We start from the raw sequence: 12582 nt of genomic DNA, 5'->3' as shown, positions 1-12582 counted from the left end.
TGGATTCTGCTTTGGGGGTGAGGTAAAGCAGGATACAGCTGCCTTACCAAGGGATTTGGCTGCTACTGCACCTGGCTGACTAGGGGAGAGAAGGGAAGTGGAAGGGTTGTCCAGCTTTTCTGACAAAGGCATAACGCATTTGTCACCTTAAGTTTTTTCATTCAGTACAGTGGCTGTTACAAAGTTTTGATAAAAGTGATAAAATAATCTCATTTGGCATTCTTTGTAGTGACCTCAGTAGAAATCGGATCCGACAAATCCACAAGGAAGCATTCACCACTGTTGGAGCTATTGGTAACCTGTAAGTAGGCTCTTCTGTGCAGTGATCTCCTCTCTCTAGCATTAAACTGCTGAGCTAGTAAATATGTTTAGCTTAAAATTGATATTTGCCCATTGTGTGTTTCATGTGTGAATGGTGAAACCTCTCACTAGCTGACCATTGTTTGCAGTGCCTGCTGCACTGACAGGCATTTGCCAGGCCACAGCCTCAGTATGAAGCCTAAAGAGCCTTCTTATTTCAATGAAATGTATGATCTTCAAACTTACTTTGTTGTAACAATGTCTTAATATTCACATTTCAGAGACCTGAGTTTCAATGAACTCTCTTCAGTTCCATCTGAAGGATTGAGTGGACTGAACCAGCTTAAACTTGCAGGCAATTCAGAGTTGAAAGAAGCTTTGGCAGCAAAGAGCTTTGCAAAGCTCCGGTACGTTGGTAAATAACACTACAGAGTGCCTCGCTTGTTTTGACAGTAACAAGCAGTAAGACAATAAATTAAGCCAGTTTAGATAATACTTGTGATGAATCATAGAATGGTTTGGCAAGGACCTTAAGTTCATTCAGTTCCAACCCCCTGCCACAGGCAGGGACACCTTCCACTAGACCAGGTTGCTCCAGGCCTTGTCTAGCCTTGAACACTGCCAAAGATGGGGCAGCCAGCCACAGCCTCTCTGGGCAGCCTGTTCCAGTGCCTCACCACCCTCACAGTAAAGAACTTCTTTCTTTTATCTGACCTAAACTTTCCCTGTTTAAGTTTTAACCCATTACCCCTTGTCCTATCGCTCCAGTCCCTGATGAAGAGTCCCTCTCCAGCATCTTTACAGGCCCCCTTCAGATACTGGAAGGCTGCTATGAGGTCTCCACGTAGCCTTCTCTTCTCCAGGCTGAACAGCCTCACTTTTCTCAGCCTGTCTTCATAAGGGAGGTGCTCAAGCCTCCTGATCATCCTCGTGGCCCTCCTCTGGACTTGCTTCAGTAGCTCCATGTCATTATGCTGAGGACACCAGGACTGTATGCAGTACTCCAAAGTGGGGTCTCAAGAGAACAGAGTAGAGGGATCTACTCTATTAAAGTAGAGCAGAATCAGCTCCTTTGACCTGTTGGTCAGGCCCTCTGTTGAGTCCTGTATTGCCTTATGTTGGCATATATGAAAGGGCACCTGACTATTCTAGTGTAGAAGCCACTTGCAGGCTTGGTTCCTTGGAACCTTTTATATTTTTCCTCCACCACTTCTCAGGCAGATAGCACCTGACTTTGGAGTAGTGTTTTTTTGTGGATTCCAGTTATTACTGAACTGAGCACATCTGTCTTTCAGAGCATGGAAAATGGGAGCAGGTGCACAGATGTCTTGATTCCATAATCACCACATTTTATAAATACATACACTATCTATTCTTGGAGGGAAATGATAAGAGTCACAGTAATCATTCAAATGGAAGCCCGGTACTGATTTCAGTGCAAGGTGGATCAGACAGTGATTAACTGCTTTGTGTTTTCAAAGGTCTTGCTGTACAGTTAAAGACTTTTTTTTCCCAATACTATTAATTTGTCTAAGACCAGGGAAGGAATCCATGTCACTTTTAGAATCAGGCCTCAGCAGTCCTGTAGAAACAGCAGATTGTTTTTAAGTTTTGATTTGTGTTTGAGAACTAAAGCATTGTGGGATCCTTCAGACTGATGACATTTACAAGAACAGAATTCAGAAACAATACTGCAGACAGCTGATATTGTAACCTTGAGTCAGAAAAATCAGCTTCTGGTCTGCTATTATCTCATTGTTTATGTGAACTTCTTAAATCTCTGTGTGCAGCTGTACTTCTCTACCAGAATTAATAGTATGTGCCATTTCTGTTAAACACAACAGGGAAAAAAAAACCTTCCTCTTTTGGGGCCACAAAATGAAGAGTGGGAAGGAAAGACGTAATTTTTAATGTCATCATCTGGGAATTAACTTTCTTACAAAGCAGTTACTCCTTTATTAGTTTGCAGTTTTGTTTGCACAGCAACGCCACGAACACTGATCAGAAATTGGGTTGTATAAGGAGTAGAATCAGTAGTAAAGAGTGCTAAACATCACAGTATTTTCATTTTACTCCTTGCAGCAGACATGTAGGTCTTCACCTATTCTTTATCTCAGTGCAAAAATTAATCAAAAATGGTTACAACTGATCCAGTTGGAAGTAACAGTTTTTTATTAGTGACTGTGACAAAAAGAAGCTTCAAGTTTGGCACTCAAGTGTGCTATCTAAATGTTATTAATAGATGGTAATCTTAACGTTGGTTATAATGGGTAACACTGGTATTCTGCCTGTACTTCAGGTCACTCTCTCTACCATATGCTTACCAGTGCTGTGCATTTTGGGGTTGTGATTCTTACTTAAACTCTAATGCTGAAGATTCGGGTCACCAAGATCAAGGTGCCTTGCTGGATCGTGAGAAGGGTAAGTGTTTCATTGTGCTAAACCAGCAGTATTATTTTGGGCCAGACTAGACTGAATAATGGTGTATGTTGTCTTTGAATAAGGAAATTTGGAAAATGAGAATATTTATAGGGATACAAAAGCTGTCTCTGCAAGTGCTTAGGAGTTGCTTACAGATTGGCACTGCTATGTTGCTTCTAAATGAAAGTGAAATGTATTATCTGACAATGCCAGATTTGCTTGTTTAAAAAAATTAAAATTAAAAAAAATTAATAAAATTAAAATTTTAAAAATAAAAAGAATAATAATAAAGAATAATTGCCAGTATTTTTTTCTGTCATTTTCTGCCAGAGCATGTGTTACGGCTTGTAGTATTTTGACCTTTCTGTTCAGAAAGGACTTGTCCTTTCACTTAAACCACGACAGTTCTTTATGGCGCTTCAAGGCCCATAGATCTTTCTCCAGCGATGAAAGATATTGCTGCTTTGTTATAGAGCGTTGTGAGTAGCTGGGACATGCAACAGTAATTCAAACTGCTGCAGCGATTCCTGCACTGAGCATTTGACTTCATGTGCCAAATGGGAATGGCTCCACTGTTAAAGATGGTGAATGATGCTGGTGAAGTGTTAGGCCTTTGATCTTTAAAGGGCTACCTCCATCCTAGGCAGCTTTGCTGAATTTCACTTTTTCTTCCTACAATTAACCTGTTTTTCATTTTTACTTGGACACAGCTGATGCAGATGTTCTAAGAAATGAGGGAAATGAGGAACTGGGACAGACTATTATTCACTGTACACCAGCAACAGGTAAATCTGATAATGTGCTTTAGCATGATGGTATGCAAATAGCTGTCTGCAGAATTACATGTTTCATTCCTCCTAGTCATTCTGTACACAGAAGATTAAATTCTACAAAGCTTGAGTGAAACTTCAGTTGATGTCAATATTGTTTTGGATGAGCAGTCACAAAGATTTGGCTCAGCTTTAGACACGTAGCACTATACTAGGAAAAAACAGAACTGTTTCCATAAGCAGAACAATCAAGACTGTAATGCTTGTATTTAGAGCTTACTGTGTTTAATGCACTGCCCCCTAATTCTGTGTTACTCTTGCCAAAGAGATGTCTGTACGAATGCTCATCTGCTTCAATGCGAAGTCCGCCTGTGCTTTAAGAGCTTAACTCAAACTATTGTCACGGTGGTTTTAACTAAACTTTATATCTTTGCAGGAGAGAGAATGGGGAACACTTCAGCTAATCTGCTCCCTAGCCCTACTGTAGCCACATTAACTGACAGCAGAGGGCTGTTAGAAGTAGCTGGAGCATGCAGTAGCATCTTAAACTGCTGCAGCTACCTGTGCAATGAGTATTGTTATTGGCATATCAGAACTATTCCAATTCAGGCTTGAACAGCCCAGGAGTGTTGAAAGTCTTTGATCTTGCAAACAAGTATTTCCATCCTTGGCAGCTTCATTGCTGCCCTTCAGCTTATCTTCCAAGAACTGCAAATTTCCACACACGGTTCCACTTGGCTCTGAAAGCATTTGCTGTGGTGCCTCCTACAACCTTGCCTTTGCCATGGGCTCTCCAGAGGATTCCTTCTGTACCTCTTGTTACCCTCATCTTTGCGCAAATAGGAACACATAAACGGGGGGAACAGCATACTTCCAGATAAGTTAATACTGGATGAGCAGGGGTTTCCAAGTTTTGTTTCATTCACTTCTCCTAAACTGGTGCTTTACATCCATTATGAAAATCTGTCAGCCTTTCATCTGTTGGCTAGCTCTGGCTTTAGTATACAGAATATCACAAGGATTTCTTAATCACAACCAAAAAAAATTGTGGTCAGAAAGTCAAAAGTGTAGCTGTACGTGATCTGAGAAATAATTTGACCAATGCTGCTTATTTGCTTTTGATCTTCTGTTCACAGAATGAGAATTCAGATGGTGTATTACATAGGTTAAATCTTTAAAGCTTTTAGCTCTCTCTTTTTGCCCATGCCAGAGATGCTGTAGCTCTAAAAGGAATGAAGAGCGTGTTCTACAAGTTCACGATTTGCCTTGTTTTTCACCAGTCCCTCCCATACTACCAACTTGTTTTCTATACCGTGCTGTCATCTGGTCATAAGTAGGACACTCCACCCACCGTCTAAGTTCTGAATCATTGCTCATCTCGTAGATCCACTTTCTGCTTTGCCTAATGGCAGGAATGGATTGCTGAACAGTGGCACTCAAGTAGCATAGCACTGAAAGCTGTGAAACTCGTCTTCCCCAGCATGAATTTCCCCCTGTGGGCTGGGAATATTGGTTAAAGGGGAGGGTAATTTTTAACTCTTAAGGATAGCTAGACCCTGGGAGAAAGACAGGAAAATGTGGTGGGTTTTTTTCTCCAAAGATGCCTCACTGCACAGCTACTAGAAAAATGGTTTTTGAAATACAGCACTGACACTTTTACATTTCCTAAGGTGAAAGTTGTTTTCATTTTTAAGTAGATTCAGCTTAGCAGGTATTTTTGCATCACATGAATGTACCGTAAAAATAATTATTCTAGCGAAGATGTCTTAGTAATATCTGTAAAAAAAAGGGATTTTACTGATCTGATAATCCAGTTAGCATCATTATTTCTTGCCCAGAAATGAAGCTTGCTCGTTTAAACAAACAAGCAGATTCTTTTTTGATTTGTCACTTCAGCAGTTTCTGGAAATTGCTTTAGGCTTTGGGAGATTTTTGTGCTGGCATTTAGTCGTTCTGCCTCATTGCTGTTCCAGCCTGCAGGAGGGATGGGTTGTACTTACCTTTCACCTGCCTTAAGGGAGGGCATGAGCTTTGCAGAGCTAGGAGTCGTGGGCTGAATCCAGCTTCGAAGCTCCAGCCCGAGGTGGTAGCACAGTTTGGGGCTTTCCTGCTCTGCCTTCAGCTCCCAGAGTGCCCGACTGCAGGGAGAGATCCCCTACTATTGTGCTTCGGACAATTAGCAGTGCCTAATGGGGATGTAGGAGGGGTTAAACTCTTCTAATTGTTACTTTAAATCAGTGGGATTTCCCTATGGAATAAATAGCAATTAGAAGGATTAGAGGGGTAAGCAGGAGTATTGACCTTTCCTCCTTGTCTCAGCTCGTATTCTTTTTCTTGTTGGATGTATTTTATTATTTAAGTTTTCTTAAGTGGCAAAAGAAGAAGAAGAAAAAAAATCATTTTCCTGATATGATTTTCCAAGCTCACAGTGCCTTTCAGTGACAAGGGTCGGGGAGAGGGCTTGTGGTGAATTTGTGTCCCTGTTAAAGCTGATAAACTGAATTTGCCAGCTGTTTTACAGATGTTTCCTTGTGACCAAAAGTTGCTCCACAAGGCATGTTTGTGAGTCATTTTTCGAGAGAACATGCTACTTCTAAAAATTTCTTTCACTTTGCAAGTTGTTTGTGAACATTAGTTTTTATTTGGTACCAGTGGTTTTTAAATGAAGTATGAAATCTAAAGAAAACAAAAGGTATTTAGGTGGCACTAATGAAAGCTATTTTGAGTAGCTGAAAGGTAATTAAGTTTGTTTAGTGAGCTTGTTTACATGAAGTATTCTCAAGTGACCATTCATCACAGTAATTATTATTTCAGGCATAATTAATTAGTAAATAGCTTCAGCAGAATAGTTTACTTTCAAATGATCTGTTTAGCAGTTCAGCTGTGTGCTCTATTCATGAATTAATGAGGACTGCTCACGTAATACCTTTTGAAAACCTTGCTTATTAAGGCATGATTTTTTTCCTAAATTGCTTGTCCTTCTGTTTTGTTTTTTGTTTTTTTTTTCTTTCTTCTAGGTGCTTTTAAGCCTTGTGAATATTTATTGGGCAGCTGGATGATTCGACTTACTGTTTGGTTCATTTTTTTGGTTGCTTTATTCTTCAACCTGCTTGTCATGTTAACAATATTTGCATCCTGTACTCCATTGCCATCTTCTAAACTGTTTATAGGCCTGATTTCTGTCTCTAACTTATTTATGGGAGTCTATACTGGTATTTTAACTTTCTTGGATGCTGTCTCTTGGGGAAGATTTGCTGAATTTGGCATATGGTGGGAGACTGGCAGTGGTTGCAGAGCGGCTGGGTTTCTTGCCGTCTTTTCGTCAGAAAGTGCCATTTTTTTCCTGATGTTGGCAGCTGTTGAACGGAGCTTCTCTGCGAAGGAGATCATTAAAAAGGGGAAAAGCAATCACCAAAAACAATTTCAGATTGCAGCAGTTTTTGCTTTCCTGTGCGCTGTGGTAGCGGGATGCTTACCACTATTTTACAAAGCGGAGTACTCGGCATCACCCCTTTGCTTGCCCTTCCCCACTGGAGAAACACCTTCGTTAGGTTTCACCGTAACTTTAGTGCTCCTGAATTCATTAGCATTTTTGCTAATGGCTATTATCTACACTAAACTGTATTGCAACTTGGAGAAAGAGGACCTCTCCGAAAACTCGCAGTCCAGCATGATTAAGCATGTCGCTTGGCTAATCTTCACGAACTGTATCTTTTTCTGTCCTGTTGCATTCTTCTCATTTGCACCATTGATCACTGCAATTTCTATCAGCCCTGAAATCATGAAGTCTGTTACTTTGATATTTTTCCCACTGCCTGCTTGCCTGAATCCAGTCCTGTACGTGTTCTTCAACCCGAAGTTCAAGGAAGACTGGAAGTTGCTCAGGCGCCACATGACCAGGAAGAACGGAGCAGTGGCGACTTCTGTCAACACTCAAGGGGGCTGTGTGACACAGGATTTTTACTACGACTGTGGTGTCTACACGCACTTGCAGGGTAACATCGCTGTGTGTGAATGCTGCGAGTCACTCCTGTTATCCAAGGCTGTGCCCTGTAAACACTTGATCAAATCACACAGCTGCCCTGCACTGGCAGTGGTGCCTTGCCAAAGGGCGGATGGCTACTGGTCAGACTGTGGAACCCAGTCAGCCCACTCTGACTATGCGGATGAGGACGACTCCTTCGTGTCGGACAGCTCAGACCAAGTGCAGGCCTGCGGCCGTGCATGCTTCTACCAAAGCCGAGGGTTCCCTTTGGTTCGTTATGCCTACAACATACCAAGAATTAAAGACTGAAAAGGCCTTTTGCCATCAGCTGTTCTAATAAAGAGGTATAATCCTTCATAGACTGTTGCCTGTTTTGACCTTTCCGAGCAGGAAGCACTTTTGTAATCATTGTTTAGTGTCACTTGTAAAGAAGGGAAGTGGGCAGTAATTTCTTGAGCCATATGTTAAAAAATAATGAAACAAATTAATCGATTGCCCTGACTGTAAATAATTGGTAAACCAGATTTGTTACCCAATGTTTTTACTCTTCTTCCACACAATAGTGGTTTCTTTTATACATTTTTTTACATGCTAATCATGTGTTTCCACATTGTACTCCAGTTGTACTTTGCTTCTGCTATTGGTGAGGTAAGTTCTGTTGATTTCTTTTTTCTTTTTCCTGCCAAAGCACAATTTAAAAGACAGCTGTTTAATAGTAAAAGAAATTATTTTTAAATGTGACTTTTCTATAATTGAGCAAAAAACCTCTCTTGCTAGCTTTGTATAGTGTATTCAGCATTGAATCTCAGGATGAATTTTACTGCAGGGCCAAAAAAGGGATTAATTCTCCCACACGTAACTGTGACAACAATATAGGAATACCATGTTTGTTTTGTATTTCAGAATACTCAATTTTTAACAAAAAAAGTTTTGTTACAATCAAGCACTTGTAATCCACAATACCTGTAGATGATGAAATAAGAATATTAACAGCTGTCCGGAATAATAGGGTTGAACATATTTTTCCAGTGATGATGCATGACTTCAGGTGAACCACAGGAACTTGCTTTAGCATTAGGCAGTCAGGTCATACTGTTGGAAGGAGTGTTGATGCATCAGGGGGCTGTCAGCAGTACTGTCATTGTACACAGCTGTCTTTGCAGAAAGACCAGCTAATACTCTGCAGCCTGTAGAATGTTACAGTGCCGCAATAATACCTATGAATAGACTGAGATTTTAGCAAATGGAGGGAAAATGGAAAGCATTTTTGCAATAAAGAAAAGCATTTTTCCAATTATTTTACTGAGAGTGAAGTACACTGTGCAGTCACTGATTTTCACGTAAATCAGTGCAATAGTTTTAAACCATTCAAGTCCTGAGACCCAAATGATTCAAGTACAATCAGCAATCCATTTATCTATATTTAGTTTGAAATCGATTGATACAAAGTTATGACTGCATGATTAAGTAAATATATGTATGTTTCTTGAACAATACACTAAGTTTAAGAGCAAACCCACTGCCATCCCAGTTATTCTGGAGACATTCTCATTAAGACTTAAAGCTAGATTGCTGTTTTGAGAATTAAACTGTATATACTGTTCATACAATGAATTTTTATCTTTGTATTGTAAATTATTTGATAGAACACATGATGGGAAATGTGGCTTCAGTTCATTTTGTTAATTAAAGCTACCTCCTAAACAATAGTGGCTGCCAGTAGCAGAATGTTTAAAATGTGGTTTATATACTTTTTGCATTGTAAATAGATATGGTTGTATATTGTCACTGTAATAAAAACAGAATCCTTGTATATCAAAATCATGTAGTTTGTATAAAGTATGGGAGGATTATTTACTGTATTCTGTTAATTTTGTAAGCCAAAATATTCACATGTAAAGCAAAAGTGAAGAAAACCATCCCAGAGTTGTTAATTCTTATATTTACACTCATGAATATTACATCTGCAATTAGCATGGAATGTTACACTGAAAGCAAATAAAGGGTATATGAATATTGATTGTTATTTTCTCAATTTCTCAAAAGTTTAAGGCTGAAAATGGCTCACATGTAAAACTACTGAGCATAAATAATTTGTCATCTGCTCTCTGCTACATGTGGTGAGAATTTCAGGAAAAAATTGCCAAAAAAAAAAAAGAAAGTTGCCATTTACAAGTAGATTTATGATCTTGGACTAATACTGACTCTTGGCATGCAAAAGGTTAAAACCGTCAGAGAAGTCCTTGTCCTTTCACGAAGCAGTCTGTTTATTAAAGATTTACATACTGTGTTTGAGTTTAAATGAGTTTGGAATGGCTTAGAAAAATATACAGATGATGAGTTTGGTTTTGGTACTATTTCTATGCTGAGTTGCAGGCAGGTTTTTTTAAAGCCATAGTTTTGTCAGAGCCTAGCCTGTTCCACGCTCCCTGTATTGGCCAGCCACTCACAGATAACAGGAATACTTCCCATGGGAATACTCAAAAAGGACAATAAATGTCAGCTGCCATTTCATAATCGGTAAGGAAGGAAGTCCAACCATCCAGCTTTCAGAAAGCCTGTTGTTTTTTCAAACAGTATTATTTGGTATGCATTTATTTCTTCCTCTGTTTTACAAATGAGTCTTCACTGAAATTCTATTAAAATGCTTGGATGTGATCCATTTGGTGTTCCAGTATTTGATTGTATATCACTCTGGTTCTGGACTTACATTGATGCTAGCAGTTATCTTTTAATGCTGTCAGCCCGGTGTCTTCCAACACACACAGGTTTTATCTACCGGTAGAGGTGAGAGATTGCTGGCAGTAGCTACTGAAATCAACATACCAAGAAGCAGTGCTGCGAAACTTGCCTGTCTCAGCATTGCCTGTCACCTACGGATGGTCACACAAGAAGAACCCAGAGAAATCCAGCTACCAGGTAATGCCTCCTTTGCCGTGTCTCCCAACTTAATAACTTTTAATTACACAGTTGTTTTTGATCTTTCAGTGCTAGCATAACAAGTTTATTTTTAGCAAGAGTTTTTAATATTGCCTTTCACATACAATGCAGTAGTCTGACAGATTTACTCTTAGCACTGATGTTCAGTTGAAGATGATTCAGTAATTAAGGAAGTGAAATCTGAAATGGGATAAATACATCATAAATTGCTCTTCACTGTTGTATACTGTAAGAACTTGGAGCATGAATGGACACATTTCAGATCTTGCATTCATGGCACAACACTGCTATAAATTTAGGTTTTACCTAAGAAATAGTAGTTAATGATCACTGTGGCATTTACTGTGGGGAAATTATTTAGACTTGAAGGTAACAAAATGAGAAGTGAGTCACTGGTTTCCAATAATAAAAGCATAACCTGTAAATGCCTTCAAAATTTCAGGCCAAAAAAAGAGCAAGTAAATCTGTTCCTGATGCTTTTAAAGAGAAAAAGACTTTGTGCAGGAGCACGAATGAGCTAGAGAAGCAAAGGCTGTTCAAAAGCAGGAGGGCTGTGAGCATGGTGTATCACAGAGATGTGAATACACTCTGCCAGAGAGGAAAACTGAAGCAATTCATTGCCTTCTAGATTTCACAGCCTCTCATCAAGAAGAACGACAAATGCAGGCACAAAAATAGCCAGTAGACAAGTATAGGCAGGGCTCGTTCAGCCCTGACACAGCATGAGCCAAGTATTTTTCTTCTCACTCCTGTGCTTGCCACATTGTTTTTCCCCACACTGGAATATCTGAAGACTCAGTAAGGCAAATTTGGCTATATCTGGTTCAGATTTTCTGTTGTAGTTTTGTTTGTTTGTTTTGATTTGTTTTGTTTTTTCCAGGTTGCAAGTAAAACTAAGATACACATTTTTTCAAACTTTAGGCATCTTGTCTAAGCCTTATTTTGTGTCTGAATTTAGTAAGATGAGGTTTTTAGTAAGATTATCCTTACGTTTTTTCGTATTCCTGTGTGTAGGGGTGGAACTAAGCATTAAATCTGAAAATAATCAGATCTGTGATTAAATCTGTGAGGTAGTAATCAGGTTGAACTGAGAGGTTCCTTCTCATGGCTGATAAGTTTTTGGAGACTGAGCTGATCAGATTACAGTTCAATTTCTAAATTTCAACTGTTACCATAAAGAAGATTTGGCAAATTCAAGTATTTCATACAGTTGTCAAGTCAGGGTAGTTAGTGATTCAGGGTAGTTGATTTATGCCTAGAATTTAATTCTCTTCTGTGTTAGTTACCTGTAAAATTGCTTCCTTGACATCATTTTCTATGTTAAATGGTTTTTCAACTACTGTGGATGGCAATTAGGGGTTACTTGTGAGCAATTTGTCAGGAGTGTTTGGATGTTCAGACATGCTGATTGGCATGACTGAACAGACAGAGAGTATAGGTCTGTGAATACACCACTCTGTCTCTACTCTGAATTTAACTCCCTGTTGTTAGATGGCTTTAAGTACTTACTCCATAGTCTATGATGGTGTTGGTTCAGTTAGCACTGAAAGACTGAATGTACTTTTTGCCATTTCTTTGGTGAGAAATTAAGCTGATTTTTCAACAGTGGTAACAGCCATAAAGGTGTGTATATATATGTATTAACTAAGCTCAGTTATTTGCAGCAACTTCATTGTGTCGTTTTCATTTTGCCCTAGGCTTCAGCAGAGTTGGAGATTAATTCCTGCCAGGGCAGATGCTTTTTAGAGGGAGGCTTTCCTATTATGGTGCTAAATTCACAGAATTAAGGTTTTGCTGTGAAGCATGTCCTCATAACATGCTGTTTGTCTGCTTGTCAGGCCACCTATGGCCGTAGGAGTGGTGTACCTGAACCTGCAGGGTTGTTGTTTCAGTCGTTAGTATTTAACAAAGGACGTTGTTTGGGCTCTTACCATGCCTGTGTTATTAACTAGGGCAGAGTGGTTGTGGAGCAGGCTTGACAAGTTGGGCAGAACAGTAAGAAGAGGGATAACAATGGTATTATTTTATACTTCACTTCTATTCCAGTAACGATGCCTTAATCCACTGAGAGGCGAACTGGCTTTTGCCTCCCTCTCTATACGTTGTTGCAATGCATAAACCTTGTTACAATGCTGAGGTTTCTTAATGTAAGCTACTTGCCCAGTT

General features: G+C 39.5%; 1 protein-coding gene across 3 annotated transcripts in view; it reads left to right on the top strand.

Moving 5' to 3' along the window:
• LGR4 (leucine rich repeat containing G protein-coupled receptor 4) overlaps positions 1–9496 on the top strand; it is a 91189-nt gene extending 81693 nt beyond the window's left edge. For all 3 annotated transcript variants that reach the window (XM_061356561.1, XM_061356562.1, XM_061356560.1), the window contains 5 exons: positions 230–301; positions 582–707; positions 2600–2721; positions 3432–3506; positions 6509–9496. In XM_061356561.1, coding sequence (XP_061212545.1) covers positions 230–301; positions 582–707; positions 2600–2721; positions 3432–3506; positions 6509–7785 — 1672 coding nt within the window. In that variant the 3' untranslated portion in view covers positions 7786–9496. The remainder of the gene's footprint in view (positions 1–229; positions 302–581; positions 708–2599; positions 2722–3431; positions 3507–6508) is intronic.
• Positions 9497–12582: the final 3086 nt, after the last annotated feature.

This window comes from Neopsephotus bourkii, unplaced genomic scaffold, assembly GCF_033783945.1.
Source record: "Neopsephotus bourkii isolate Nb327-2 ecotype Australia unplaced genomic scaffold, CSIRO-AGI_Nbou_v1 NB_860, whole genome shotgun sequence".
Classification (NCBI taxonomy): domain Eukaryota; kingdom Metazoa; phylum Chordata; class Aves; order Psittaciformes; family Psittacidae; genus Neopsephotus; species Neopsephotus bourkii.
The sequence above is the reverse complement of the archived record's forward strand: the minus strand, read 5'-3'. Positions and strand labels throughout refer to the sequence as shown.